At 39.2% G+C, this 15,542-nt stretch overlaps 1 protein-coding gene across 6 annotated transcripts; it reads right to left on the minus strand.

Annotated features, from left to right (window-relative positions):
* Positions 1-1,379: 1,379 nt before the first annotated feature.
* On the minus strand, positions 1,380-13,876 carry impdh1b (IMP (inosine 5'-monophosphate) dehydrogenase 1b). Of its 6 annotated transcripts, none has more exons than XM_032589221.1 (17): positions 13,736-13,876; positions 11,779-11,877; positions 11,513-11,590; positions 8,365-8,413; positions 6,908-7,009; positions 6,744-6,818; positions 6,526-6,531; positions 6,119-6,325; positions 5,952-6,039; positions 5,681-5,880; positions 4,963-5,053; positions 4,700-4,795; positions 4,409-4,552; positions 4,156-4,300; positions 3,930-4,073; positions 3,766-3,849; positions 1,380-3,269 (listed from the first exon to the last, which is right to left on the minus strand). In XM_032589221.1, exons 2-17 carry the CDS (start codon positions 11,874-11,876, stop codon positions 3,248-3,250), a joined length of 1,629 nt encoding a protein of 542 aa, XP_032445112.1. In that variant the 5' UTR covers position 11,877; positions 13,736-13,876; the 3' UTR covers positions 1,380-3,247. The 6 variants fall into 6 exon arrangements, with proteins under 6 accessions (XP_032445112.1, XP_032445109.1, XP_032445110.1 ...); XM_032589218.1 differs by having other exon boundaries at positions 11,513-11,593; XM_032589219.1 differs by lacking the exon at positions 13,736-13,876 and adding an exon at positions 13,573-13,669 and having other exon boundaries at positions 11,513-11,593.
* Positions 13,877-15,542: the final 1,666 nt, after the last annotated feature.

Raw genomic sequence — 15,542 nt, forward strand, 5'->3', positions numbered from 1 at the left:
AATTTTACACATACATAAAATCATTGGAGGATATACTGTATGCTAAGAATTTTAAAGAAATTGTGAGAACTCACAGATATCTGTTTAATCACTTGGAGAGATTGATGCTGCTGTTCTTTCTTCTGGTTAAGGGAAGCAGAAAATACAAAGTCCAGTATTTCACTAGAGTTGGAAGTCGACTCCCCCCTTGCTGTAGATGGTGCTGGAAGTGGGTCATGAGTGAACTTAAATGAGAAACAAAAAACACAGCATGCTACAAAGAGTATAAAACTATACCGTATAATCAGTTACAATCGATGACATCAAACTTACCGTTCACTGGAATTCAAGATGCAATGTTCCGTCCTTCAATGTTGGTCCATGTAACTTGCAGCAATCCTAAAGAGGTAAAAGAAAATATTTATTTGCAACAAGGATAATATCTTAAAAGCCTTTGTTGTGTCATTAACATTTTTATTTAATTATACAGTGGTAGTGAATTAACATAGTTCAAAAAGAGAGGGGTACTATTTGTTGAAGTCTGTGTTATGACTATTTAGAGCTACATTTATAGCATAATACAGCAAATAAAGTTAGATGCTCAAACAGACCTTTTAAAGCACAAAACTTCCACAGTCACTGTACGTTGTCTAAATTTGCCTGTAATTTAGCTTTGTAACTTTGAGAGTTAAAATTTGCTGGAGTCAAATAAAGATTGTCCAAGTAAGCTGTTTTTATCATTTTAGCCTTTTACCTGAGGAAGTTCACTACCCAACTGAAGCAGGTCATGCCAACCTGCTGTGTGCCTAAATTAGTTTATGTGTCAAGTCAACACTACTTACCACGTGTAAGTTTCTGTCGGGGGGGGTTTTAACACTAAAAGGTATACTTATACGTTGAAAATGCCGCTCTCACTATTTTTGCACTAGGTGAGGGTTTGAGAAATGGGGCCCCTTCAGGGAGTTGTTCGCATGTCGACCTCGGTGGTTGAAATCTCTCAAGCTGCTGATGTTAGTTCAGTAAAATTGATCAAAATGCCCATTTCATCAGACAGAAATCAGGAAGGGGTCTGGGTAATATAAAGTGAATCAAGAACTGTGTTAACAGCTTATTCATGTTCTAACACAGATTGGTTTTGATAGCTGGTTTCCGTTGCTAAATTAAAGTTTGATTACTGGGTTCGGTTTGCTCTGGTTGTCTGTCAGAAATATTTCGTTTGATTAACCAAAACATTTCTGTGTGACAAAAAAAGGAGATCTGTACTTTTTCACAGCACTGTACAATCCTCTGACTGGCATATTAATTTAAGTTGAAATAAAGCGTTAAATATTTGTCTTCTTTTTCTTAAAATTAAACATAAATCTCATTGAAAAGAAAAGAAAGAAAGACAGGAGCTCATGCACAGTATTGTATTTATTTATTTTAACATATTAAAAACAGCAAAAGCAACTTTCCTCTTATGAGAGTTTTTACTGTAAACATATCCTAAAATGATCTTCTTCAAAACCCCCTGATGGATAATAACTGAAGATTTCCCCATCAGTTTACAAAAAAAGAGAGAGAAGGTTTTTGGTTGCAAAATGTGTCACTCTGTGTCAACAATCGCTGAAAACTGAAATTTATACAGAGAAACATTAATAAAATGTCAGTTGTGCTTTGTGGATGGACTAACAGGACTCAGTACTTCACAATTAAGACATTCTGGACAGCTGAATGACCTGTTTTAAATAGGGAATCTGGAATAAATAAGCAGATTCTTCAAACTTATTGTAGGCATTTGTTTTCTTCAGTCACAGTCATGTACATTTTTCTTGAAAGTCATTGTAGCTGCAAGCACTGTTAGTTCACCTTGTGTGGGATGGAGAAACTTCGTAGGGTTAGAGAGAAAAAAAAGAAAAGAAAAAAAGTCCAGTAAAAGTATGGCAAGGATATCCACTTTGAACAATTTCTAACTCCAACATCAACGGAACGACGAACAAAGATACTCAAATAAAATGTGGCAAGAACGTGTCGCTATTCACTGCGCCAACGTGTCCATCTCTATTTCAAGGCATACCTCTGGTGAACAGATAAAAACGCAACAATCCATGCCTGACGGGGAAAAAAACAGATGAGCTAACTGCCGCACCAGTTTTGGTACTAAGGTTTAAAAAAATTCAAATAAAAAGTGTAGATACACTTGGCAGTATGTTTGCGATCTAAGCAGAATATAAACACAGCCACGCTTGGCTCAGTGGAAAAAAAACATGCATTATCAAAAACCTTCCAGCTGAAATCAAAGTCGCCAGGACTCTACAGGTTTAATATAAAGAGTTTTTCTCTGAAAAAATATTCAGATTACGACCAAGGAAATAGTCACTTTGAGTGTTTATGATTGACCCATTATACATCCTAAACATAAATTATGTTCATTAGCTTTTGGTGCCCTCCATGTTAAATATACCAACAACACTGAGATGGGGCACTGCTTATTTGGCTCAGAATGATTGAATTTCCAAAGAGGAAAAGAAAAAAAAAAAGCCCCCACTGCAGATCTGCCCTCTATTCTGATTCAATTAACAACGATGACAAACGACTCAATTGTAAGAACGCACTATACACCAAGTAAATAACGTACTGTAATACGAGCAGCGTACATCTGCAATGACCTAGAATTATTACTCGGAAAGGTTTGCCGTTCCAGACTGGCACGGTGCACAAAGAGAGACGTGCCATCATGTGTTCTGCACACATTACAGTGTGTTGTTGAACGGGGATGGGTTAAGGTTCAGGTGGCGCGTTTGCTAGTAGGCGCGGGACCCAAAACGAGCCACAAAAAGATGCTGCTGACCTGCGCCACGGCTGTTTCTGACAGGACAAATACAACACAGCGCGCCTTTACTCCGTCCCGACTTTACTGTAACCTCACACAACCTGGAATTCACACTGCTGTTTCTCTCACGACTATCAGCCTCATGCACACGAACCTGGTGTGGGGCTGCACACTCATGAACCAAACAAACAAACAAAAAAAAAAAGACTAACAATAACCCTGATGTGCCACTTCGTAAGAGCAAAGTCTGAGGTGTTCAGAGAGTCGGTGTAGGTTTGAAGATTCTCCATTTGCTACGATGCCGTCCTCTACCCCAAATCAGCCGTTTGTGCTAAGTGAGCGAGTGGGCTTAACGCAGAGGAAGCAGAGAGGGTGTTGTTGCGGATTTTGGCAGAAGTTTTTAAAACATTTGGTCACTGTCAGATTGGATCTCCTTCACTCTTCCTTAAGTTCCATTTAGTAAAGTCGCTTCTCATAACTGTGGAGGCAAAGAAACAAAAAGATCAGCATTTAGTCTGTAGGATGTCATTCAGCTTAAACCCAGACTTTAGAAATGTGCTTCGCATAAAATGTCAATTTGAAGTCTTGCTGTGAGCAGAATCATAGCCAAGGGAAGAATGTTACAAATTCATCGAGCCTCTGGTTCTGGCGCGATGAATTTGTGTTTCAGAAAAATATGCCTCTTAAACAAACAATTTGATGTTATGTCACTGTGGTCCATTTTATACAATTACTGATGCACCATAGAGTGTAAATTTCCAGCTCTTTGGATTCTCTTTTCGATATAGAAACCTTCAAGAGGTTGAAGAGCTAAAGAACTTAATTCTAGATATTTAATATATTTTGATTTTTTTTCTGAAATTAAATTTGATTTGTGACTTGTTTAAAAATTGTGCTACAAAAAATGCTTTTAAAGAAGAGAATTCAGTATTTTTGTTTTATACTAGAATTATACTTTTTTTTAAGTTACTTACGAGTGTAGTCCATGAACGCCTCCCTCAACCTGTGCGGACATAGTTCGCTTCTCAAACTTCAGTTCCCCAGAGTACATCATAGAACTAGGAAAAAAAAATCTCATTATTTTAATGTAGCATACATAAATATTACACGCGTGCTCCAAATAAAACAGAAACCCCACCGGAGGACAGACAGGCTCTTTGCTCCGATGTCCTGGCAGCCATGTTGGATTCCAGCTATGAGGTACGGTACAAACTTATGGATGGAGCCTTTGTCCTGGACTGAGCCCGACACGCCCTGAGCGACCTTCACCTTGTCACCCTCACTGAAGAGAAGACATCACCCGCTTAAGACTCACTTCACCCAAATATAACATTTGTATTTAAGACTTTTTAGCTCCCACACACCTAAAGTAGCGCTTCTGGCTGCTGGTGCTTTTCTCCATCGCATCCAGAGATCCCATACCCCGATATTTCTTCAGTCGCACGCCGTCTGAGAAGAAGTACTCTCCAGGAGCCTCAGTGGTCGCAGCTAGCAGGGAGCCCATCATAACTGTTGAAGAGATTTCACACATGGTATGATAACAGATATTTAAAAGGTGGCATGAAATAGCTAGAAATTGGACGGGGCTGTTTCTCATGGTAAACATTTGGGCCTCACCAGTCGATGCTCCCAGAGACAGAGCCTTCACCACGTGGCCCACAGTCTGAATACCGCCATCCGCAATCACCGGAACGCCAAAACGTCTCGCGTACTCTGCTACTTTATACACAGAGGTTCCCTGAGGACGCCCACACGCCATCACTAAAAGGAATTAAGAAAAATAAATAAGTACAGTTGATGCAGGGCAGTCAGTCTGCTGTAGTGGACCTGCAGTCCCATAGCTTTGCAAGTGATGAGCGGACTGCAAACTTTTCTGCATTGCCATCTTTGTGCTCAATTGTCAAGTACCTTCCTGCGTGATGCAAATGGAGCCACAACCCATCCCAACCCTCAGAGCATCCACACCGGCATCAATCAGATTCTTGGCCTGGGCTGCTGTAACCACTGCAGGGGAGGGGAGGGGAGGGGAGGGGGGGGGGGGGTTAATAAAACAGCAGCAATTCTACCCTTGCAACATTTTGTAAGAAAGACAGTTCCAAGAACTGTTAGCAGTTGCTTGATTTTAACTTTTAACCCAGATACTCAGCTATTTCCAATTGCAACAAACTCACCGTTTCCTCCCACGACTTGTAATTCAGGATGCTTTTGTTTAATGTAGCTGATCATGTTGATCTGATACACTGAGTTGCCCTGTGAAGAATCCTGGAAATACAGAAACATTTTTTGTTTTAGGTAAAAGTATACCACACTTCAGAAAGTTCTGAATAAAATATGAACAAATTACCGTATTTTCCTCACTATAAGGCGCACCTAAAAACCTTCAATTTTCTCAAAAGCCGAGAGTGCGCCTTATAATCCGGTGCGCCTTATATATGGACCAATATTGAGCCACAACAGGTCTCGCAACTACGGTAAGCAGCCACCGACTTCATTTTCCCCCGTAGAAGAAGCGCGCGGTGCACGCTGGGTTTTGTGTAAAGACCCCAAAATGGCTCCTATTAAGAGACACGCTTACGACGCAGAGTTTAAGCTCAAGGCGATCAGTCACGCAGTAGAACACGGGAACAGAGCAGCAGCGAGAGAATTTAACATGAACCAATCAATGGTGCGGAAGTGGATATATATTGTGATTGCACTAACGTTTGATTTACCGTAACAGTATCACACTGTTTTTTACGTGTTTATTGAATCGAGGAAAAGTTCCCCTCCACTATATGTTATACCATGCTGTTGTTAAAAGATAAACTGTGTCATGAAGATACCACGTCACTGACTTTACCTCGGGGAAAATAATATATAAAATACAAAATATATATAAATAACACCTACCAGCACAACCACATCAACCCCAGCCTGCACCAGTAGGTCCAGTCTGTATTTGTCATCCTCCCGGGTGCCGATGGCGGCACCACAGAGAAGCTGTTTGCGTGAATCTTTTGATGCTAGCGGGTAGTCTCTGTTCTTCTTCAGATCTGTCCTGGCGATAATGGCCACCAGCTCGTCATTATCATTCACAATGGGAAGCTTGCCTGAAATGAGAGTGTCAAAATGAGCTTAGGAAGCAACACAAGAAGCTCTGCTTTAACACGCCAATGTTTACCTTTTTTGCTCCTCTGTAAAATATCATTGGCTTCTTTGAGCGTGACGCCAGCTGGAGCTACCACCAAGTCCTCTCTTTTCGTCATAGCCTGGAAGATTGCAAGCATGATTACGGTAACAAAACAAAATCAATGTGTGAAAAACTCCCAGAAATGTTAAGTAGCACACCTCCTCCAGAGGCTTGCCATGGTCCTTCTCAGAGAGGAAGTCGATGTCTCTGGAGGTGACAATCCCAACCAGCTTGCTGCCCATTTTTCCCGTCTCCGTGATGGGAATTCCAGAGAAACCGTGTCTTACTTTGGCCTCAAACACATCTCCAATCGTGTGACGCGGACTCATTACGACCGGGTCTGTGATAAAGCCCTGTTCGAACCTCTGGAAAGGAACATAAAAGTAAATGAAATCATGAATCATTTTGTGACCAAAGTGCGCTTTTGTTTGTGAGTGAAGCAGCAGACGGAGCAAAAACAACTCCACACAAGTAAGAAATTGTAATACACCGCACGCAACAAAAAAAGGGAAAACATACACAGCAATAACAAAAACATGCATCACACACAGAAGGTGAAAGTTACCATATGCTATATAAAAAAAGATATGGGGAAAAAAATTAGGAAAAGTCGAGAGAGCAGCTTCAGATTAATCATTTGTACTTTATTCCATTTTGGTAAGATTTGACAAAACAGAAACACCACAACAACCTCTGGGGTCAAAATAAAACACAACATGCATGACTAAAAAAAATACCCATCATTTATAATTAGTATGATAGAAGCGGAAATTGTTCCTTTACCTTGACCTTCCGGACCTCATTGGCTTGGAATTCAGGTGTGCAGTTGTGATGAATGAATCCCATTCCTCCCATTAGCTAGCAAATTAGGAAGGAAAACCACATTTAGCTTTAAAAAGTTGTACGCTTAGATAAAAAAAACAAAAGCGAAGTCTGCATTTCCTTACCGCCATAGCAATTGCCATGGCTGACTCTGAGACGGTGTCCATGGGCGACGAGATAAGAGGGGTTTTCAGGGTGATCTTCTTGGTGAGTGCTGACGTCAGGTCCTGTAAAAGTTAAAACAGATTGCACACTTCATCCAGCAGGGGGAGTAATACACTATACACACTATTTTTAGTCAATGCTGATTAAAGTGAAAGGAAAAGTCCCAAAGCAAGTTTGGCATTACTCTGTGATTTAAGATGGCTGAACATCAAATCCAGTAAATTGGGGTCTGGCTCAACATTATGTTTCCCTAAACAACATAATTTACCTTCACTTATCATCCACTCCCACAAGAATCAGCACTTTTGGGATTCTTTTTTTTTTTTTTTTAAACACTTGTGAGCGAAAAAATAAAAAATAAAACAGAAGCAGCATTCCTCGCATGGGAAACCAGCAAATCAGTCTCACTCACGTCTCAGATTTGCTCTCTATCTCACATAAACGTAAACTATGGAGGCAGATCGCCGTGTTTCTCAGGAGTTCACAGTGAAGGCAAACAGTATAATATCGTATTCTGATTTTACTCAACGGGAAGCTTTGAGTCAGAGAGGGAAGTCAAAAACCTCACAAATTTAATCTTCAAAATGGAACTTCAAGTATCAAACCAATATGTTCTCAATGACTCAGGGGTGTTACGCCTAGTATTTCCTGTCATGGCTTTCCATGTTTGTTGTGATCAGAAATATTTCTTTAAACTTGTTTCTTTAAAACAGCAGCAGAAAACACTTGTCAAGTATTAAAAACAGTACAACAAAAAAAAAATTGTAGAGTTTTGTTTTTAATGATTTCTTTTTTTAAATAACTTGGCACTCCTAGCTAGCATACTTGCATGAATGTTAACTTGTCAATGCTCAAACCGGACTCTCAGACCGCCAACAGAAACAGGCTGTTTCCATGTATCTATTATTAAATAATGTCAAACTGAGCCCGTTAAACTGGTCAGTCGTAAACAACAGCTCTGGAAAAATCGCAGAGAGATTATAGATCAATTAACTAAAACCCTTAGAAATGGATGGAGCAGAAGAGGGAGGTTTCATTTTGTGTAGAGCCCAGAGATTAACTCATCTGTTGAGCGACGGATGAGCCACTGACCAGACGTGAACATAAACATGAGGGGTGTGGGTGCAGCCGCTGTCTAACCACACTAAGCAAAAACAGCAAGTCAGAAAAAGTGCAGCTCTCGTGTCAGTAAGAAGTGGAAAATACCACGACTTCTGTAAACAACTGGATATAGAAAACGAGGCAGCGATGCACAGTGGAAGATTTTACGTGTAGCTCTGCTTTCTTTTCATTTAAGAAGATAATTTCCAAACGTTTTCGTCATGAGGGAGTAAAGCGGTAACTAGGAAGTTCTAGCTCATGGAAAAAAAAAACAAACAAACAAAAAAAAAACACTAAAAGCTGAAATAGTACTCACCACTTCATCAGAGGTAAAGTCAATGAAGCCAGGCAAAATCAGGAAGTCACTGAAAGACAAAGAAGAAATCAGAAATTAAAGAGAAAAAAATGGAAAAATAATGGATCATCATTGAAATCTCAAAACATAATTAATTAATAGACACTCCAGGAGCTCCAGATTAAGACTTCACTTAATATGAGCCGACAGAACAACATAAACCGTTTTTATACCAAACTGAGGACTTGAATTACATCTTATTGTTACGAGTTGCCTCTTTATGTTTTGCAGAAGAAAAACATGGCTGAGAACAGACACTAAGGACAGCAGGGTACACCATGTACCTACTAAACAGCTAGAGTTGACCTCTTCATGCTGAGTAAACACTACAGGAACTAGAGTGAAATAATTTTGAGGAGAAAAAGCTAGACAGAAATAGTGTGTCCCCCTCCCCCCTTCAGGCAGTCTGTGTGTATTTAGTCGTTTTTGCAGATGGGTGTGAGACCATGCAGTAGACGAATGGAGCGGCACAGGACTAAATGGGAGCTTTGCATTTTTAAAATGAATGTCAGATGAGGAGTACATAGTGGGAATGGATCCAAACTGAGGAAAGATGAAGAGTGCAGGAGACTGGAATATGAGGGATGACTTTTAATCTATTTTGCTTCAGTGTGGGTGGAGACCAGGAGTCAAAAATAGCTTCCCTGAATGGGACACTAAAAGGCAGGAGTCCCAGCCGCCAACAGTACGAAGGATCCACATCTGTTAGCATTTAGCTGAAGCCTCAGACCTCAGCAGCATCACAGGCTGAACCGACTCAAGAGTCAGAAGCAAACAGGCTCCGATTCCAAAAGGAAACAAAAGCCTGTGGCCTTATTGTGGTTTTCATTTGAATGTTAAATGTAGACAAATCCAGGATGCTAAGTGGGAGTGTTTGAAGATAAAAAAAAACAAAAAAAACCAAAGGTCACTTTGCTCACTTTCTCTCATCCTTAGCATTAAAGGGATCTCGCATTTTTGAATGGGAACAATCAAAACAAATTAAATAAATCTAAAGAGCATTCTTAAAATCCAGTATCAAATTAAAACCAAATTACACTTCAAATCTATAAATGGTCTGCATAGACACCCATTACTTGACTGTGACAAAGAATGGTATTCTGCATGCCAATCATGTTTCTGAAACAATACTGTCTGGCTGAATGTTTTTGTACAACCATGAATTATGGTGGATGCTTTAATTCATGTATTATCCTTTGATTTTTTTTAAAACCCATTGACCTTTTCCAATCATTCTCATGTAACAAACTTCAAATTTACATTTATTTCATTGCAATTTCATGTTATAGACCAAGCAGTCAGTAAAGAGGAAGGAAAGTGAGCCTGTAATGGGTTCTCTTCTATCTCCACCTTGAGAGTTGTTGTCCTGATGGAAAGTGAACCTCTGCTCTACTTTTAAATACAACGCAAACTATCCAGTTTTCAGACAATACTGCACTATAATCTATCTTCATCTTTCTATCAAACATATATTACAATATTCTTGTTAAGCACTGTAATTTAATCCCCGTCATGGTGCCACTTTCGCTTTTTCACAGATTAATCTCTCGACATTAAAACAAGTAGTCTATCTTCTTGTTTCTGCCTGTTACACAAATAACACCTGGGTTTACCCATGTTAATCAGTCTGAAGTATTTAACATGCAGGTGCACATATCCGAAAGCATAGAAGGACATCTGAAGTGTAATTTCTGCATGTGGTATTTATGGCACAATGATACAGGAAGTTTCACTAACAATGAGTTCCTGTGTGATCTTGCTTGTTAGATTTTTTGCGAGTAAAAAAAAAAAACAACTAATGATTTTACACATCACATTTTTTACTACTATCTTGTTTCGAGAAAAAAAAATGCTGAATTTCAACCAGTGCTACAATTATCCTTTTTAGAGAAAAAAACCCAAAACAAAACAAAAAGACAACGAAACCTTTAACTAAGTTACATGATGCCCATTCAGGCAGCTATAAGTAAAATGTTTTACAGAAACAGGAATGTCGTCTTATTGCTAAGCAGCAGCGAAGCAGAAACAGAACGAGGCCAGAGATTTTCAGCTAATAATTAAAAGTGCTTTAGAGGACAGTTGTAAAGGGATCCAGAGCATGAGTAAGAGTTGAAAACTGATAAAATGGTTCGGGATTTATGTGAGTGGAAAGAAGCTGCACATGCATCTCAGGTTCAGAATTTTTTTGTTCCAAAACCAAAAGATGGATGGCTTTATGTTTAGCTATTTCTATACAGATGAAACCCGAGGTTTACCTACACTGCAGAAAAGAAACATAACTTTTCTTTCTCTCTTGCTGTGATACTGAATCGTTCTCGTGATAAGCAGAATTATATCTAGTTGTTTAGTGCCAGGATAATAAAAACAATTTTAAAAAACATTTTTAAAAACACATTTTTTAAGCGAAGTCTTTCCGAGGCTTTTAAGTCCATTTGAATTCAACTCTTATTTGTTTCTCTGTCGGAAAAGAAACTGATCCACTTGATAAACTAAATTAAAAACCTCAACTTTTTTTTCCTGGTATTTAGCAATTAAAAATAATTTTGGCAATCCTAACTGCCCAAACCTGTCTGATTTAACACTGGTGAACAAAAACAATAAGAAAAAAAAAAGATTATGCGTCTATTAATACAGTGCATGTAAACTTATAGGTTTCAACTATGAATTTAAGTTTCAACCCATGGCTAGCTGATCCATAAAGCATGTGCCACCAACATGGTAAGAGAGAAGCAAGAAAGGGTGAGGCAACGGTGCTTAATTAGACCCTCTGACGGAGCACAACCTGTGCAAGAAATAGCATAAAGTGTTAGTCATGCATTCTGTGTTTACAAGAGAGGTCAAGCACTTTACTGATCTGTTTAGGTAAATAACAATAACAAGCGTTATGCTGATGGGAGCAAATTTTTTGTTTCCCCCATAACCAAGATCAAGTTGAGCATTTAAGCAAGCTTCTGACACTTTATTGCATAAAAATCATCATAATTTTGGGATAAATGCAAATAGTTTTTCTTTAAAGAGCAATAATTTGCTTCCCCCTTCAAAAAAAAAAAAAACATCCTCCATAGACAGAGGGTTTCTTTAATAGTTTGAAGATGATTGGTTTACTCACTTGTAAGTCAACCCATCTCCTTTAGAGCATAGCTCTTCAGCCGTATGGCCATCCGAGACAACACACTGTTGGTCAGATCTGCTGGTTCAAAATGCGTTGACCATTACAAAGCACTGATGTGCACACTTATCTTAACCTAACCTAATTGAGCGCGTAAAAAGAAAAAATCTTAAACCTTTTGATTCTGTTTCACGAATGTACAGAGATGTGTGGGGAAGAAAAGAAAGGAAAGAGAAACTTGCATTTTGTGATGCGTGGATACTTACTTGTATGTAAGGCCGTCGCCAACTGAAAAGAGCTGCTGTGCTGACAGTCCATCATCTGGGATGTAGCCCGTACCACCACTGATTAAATAATCCGCCATGCTGCCAAAAGATCACACAGAAGCGCAACCGCAGGAAAAAATTTACAATATGCACATGACGACAGGGATTTAATGTTTTGCAGGACCCGTACAAAATGCGGTGTTCTGTATGAAACATTTTAAATCACAGAGAAGCTTAGTTAAAAAGTAATCCACTGTCACCACGAGATCTGAAATATTGCATCACAAAATAAAAGAAAAAAATAATAATAAGTGCAATAGTCCTCACACTATCCAATGTTTGGCATAAACCCTGAACGTTGACCAAGTAACGCACAAATCCATCGCTGTGGGTAAACAATGGGACCTTTTGAATTTAAAAAAACATACATCTTGAATTTAGCTCAAAATTATAGTAAACTAAATGCTGCATTACACACACAAACACTCCTCTGCACCATCATATGTATCTTGACTGAAGTGTCACTGGCCTGGTGACCTAGATTAGATTATCGGCAGCCAGCAAACACTAGCTGCTAGCACTCCACACCCGTAGATAACATAACAAAAAATCCGATGCTTCAGATCATTCTTTGTTTTTTACACTGAGGTGCATCAAAGGAGTATCTCTATTTGACCATCTATGATGGGCCTTGAAATCTATTACGGGGCCCCGCTTATCTCTACATTTTGGGAACAGGATGCAGCCCACCGTATGGTATTTTTCTAATCTTGTTTATCTTTTAACTGGTCTTTACCATGCAGATGGAAAAAGTTATGAGGAACTAACTGCAATCAATATATTACTATATACCAGCAAAACAAAAACCTGAAAAAACGTGTTTCTTTTTTCCTGCAGCTTTTCGAAAGGTATGTTTAAGAGTAATGAAGGAAGTATAGTGAAAAGCACTAACAAACTACTTGCATTGAAGATACAGTAGGTAAATGTCGCAACTATTCGTTCAATTTTAGCGTTTTAATCACGCCGAATTAGTAATAAGGTTCATATATATTATTTATACTGTAGAATGTCCCTATAAATAATGGTGAATATCTAGAAGAAAGACTTCTGTTATTTTTAACATATCTCTAACGCAAGTTTGGCACTGGACTCACAGGTCTCCTTTATTTCGACTGTATTCAAGAAAAAAACTTGTAAAATAATGTCCTGTTAGCAAAATTTACCGAAACTTCCACAAAAGTTGCATTAAATCAGCTATTTAGCTGGTAGAAAAAGATGCGTGAACACCTGTTTACACACTTCAGTGGCTACATCTAGGTTAGCTAGTTCAATGATTAACATTATTAGCTTTGAGCAATAATGTCTAATATCTGCTAGTCACTCTCAGAGGTTAAATAGTAAAACATTATTATCACCACCAGTTTGCAACATTATAACGCCCATATAAATGTTAAAGATTTAAACGCTGAGTCAACAATATTTTTTTTATCATTTAAAAAATAAAAATAAAGCTGCATAAATAAAATTAAAACATTTCGGACAGTTTTGCTGTTGAACCCATTATAAAGGCAATATATTTCCACATTAACGATGGCGAACTTGTGGGTAACCACATGAACTACATCCAGACTACTCCGTTTGTAGACATGTGGGAGCGACCGCTAGCATGTAGCATTAGCAGGTTTTGTTGCCTATCTTAGGGTTCAGTCGATTCTTCCGAGAATTTAAGGTCTACGACTTAAGCTTGCACGCCGTTTAGCAGCCAATAAAGTGGCTTAAATTGTTTAAGTTTACCCCAAGAGTAAAGTCGGGCATCTTTCTTTGAGTAAGCTAGCAGCTGCCTGAGAAACCAGATGCCCACGTTGACAAAAAAAAAAAAATAGGGAACAACTTTCCAGCTGCGAGTCCCTCGCGAAACCGTACGAAGGCGACTGTAAAGGCGGAACTACTAAAATACCTCGTAGAGAAATGAACAAGATGAAAACAAAGATCCTTTTTCAGTCCAAGATGTGAATATATATGTCTGCAGGAGGCTGAGAAGTGGTTGCTTGGTCGCCGTCTGCAGACAGTGTTGGTATTATGTACTGAGAGCAGCGTCACATCCCCTCCTCCCTACTTCCACCATGAGGCCAGTTAACCCGATCGATCCTGCGATCAGGGCCGAGATAAAACTCTTTGGGGTTGGGTGCCTAGGCAGAATCCGGTTTGGGGCCATACTTCCAGTAGTCACTCATTAACCACCTGAGCACCACTCAGCAGCTACAGGATGTTGCTGATCTAGTGCCAGATAAAATAACAGTGTGTTGCAAAAGTAGTAATGCTGCTTTAAGGTTTTCCACATTTTGCAGCCGAGCAATTCAGTTTCCTGGGATTGTTTTTGATAGACCAGCACGCATAATTGTGAAGTGGAAGAAACATTACTTGTACTGTTCAACATTTATTATTAAAAAATAAAAAATTACAATTGAAAATCATGCTATGTTTTTATATTTAGCCCCATTCACTCTTGCAACTCTATGAAATCCAGTGACACCAAAATTGATCTACAAGGAAATCTTATGGGTGAGAGAAAACTAACCTTGAGCATCCCTATGGGGAAACATAGCTGTGGCAGCATGATGCTGTGGGATGTGCACGGCTGAATCCAGGTTAACCCCGACCATTATTACATTTATGCACTATTGTTTCATCTACAGTGTACAATTCCCTAAAAATACGCTAAGGTTTATAATAAAATTTGAAACTTAAAGAGGTAGGACAACTGCTGAAAGGCCCTACAAACAGACTAGCTATTAGCATTGTGTATTCTGGACGTTTCAGACAATGAACAAGAACATTTTGTGGCTTTTCAGTTTTTGCGTTTATCAGATACGCAAAACCTAATATGTCTCATGACTGCTGGTTCTTTTTTTAGGTGAACCATCTTGCTAATGTTAGAAAAGGTTGTTTTGAATTGCGTCTCATTCACATGATCATAATAGGCCTGATTGCACAGAGCGGTCACCACTTCATTCACATGAAAGCAGTTACGGGAAATCTAGCTATGCAAGGTCAGCATTATAGACACTACAAGGTGAGGGTTTTTTTTATGTCTGTTAGCTCATTGGGTTTCTTTGCATTAGCCGCTTTCTGCTCAGATAACATCTCATATTGGGAAGTTAACAAGTGCCAGAGGATGTCATATTTAAAACGATAAGAAATCACTCTGAAACCGAGCATGACTTTACATGAATGGTTTCAGAAGTAATCCTAACCCCTCTGTACGCAAACCTTGCAAGTGATAGCTGTTTCATGCAGTCATGCGTCCTAATTGACATTTTGCCCTTGTCATCAAGCAGATGACAGCCAAGAATCATTTCCTATTGCTTCCTCACTGCTAATTTTATCTGTCATTACCTCACTGCAGCTCAGAGAGGCCAGGAGAAAACTGCCAATCAGAACTGTGCTATACAAGCCATTGCAAATAGAGGGCAGAATTTTGACAAATATAATTCACACTCCTCCCTGGATGAGTCTTTGGTAAGAGTTGCTTGCTATTTGCCAAGTTGACTCAGGAAGATCTGTTACACTTTGTCTTTCTGTGATATTGAATGTGGGTCATTACAGATATGGGTCAGTGGTTCTTTTATGCACTGCTGCTATTCTGAGCACTTGATTCAGCATTGTTTGTCTTCCCCGCTGCATTCTGCTTGCTCTCGCCCGAGTGGTGAATCACAGAGCTTGTGCACGAGGATCAGAAAGGGTCGGGTTCAAAATAACACCTG

This window comes from Xiphophorus hellerii, chromosome 17, assembly GCF_003331165.1.
Source record: "Xiphophorus hellerii strain 12219 chromosome 17, Xiphophorus_hellerii-4.1, whole genome shotgun sequence".
Classification (NCBI taxonomy): Eukaryota; Metazoa; Chordata; class Actinopteri; order Cyprinodontiformes; family Poeciliidae; genus Xiphophorus; species Xiphophorus hellerii.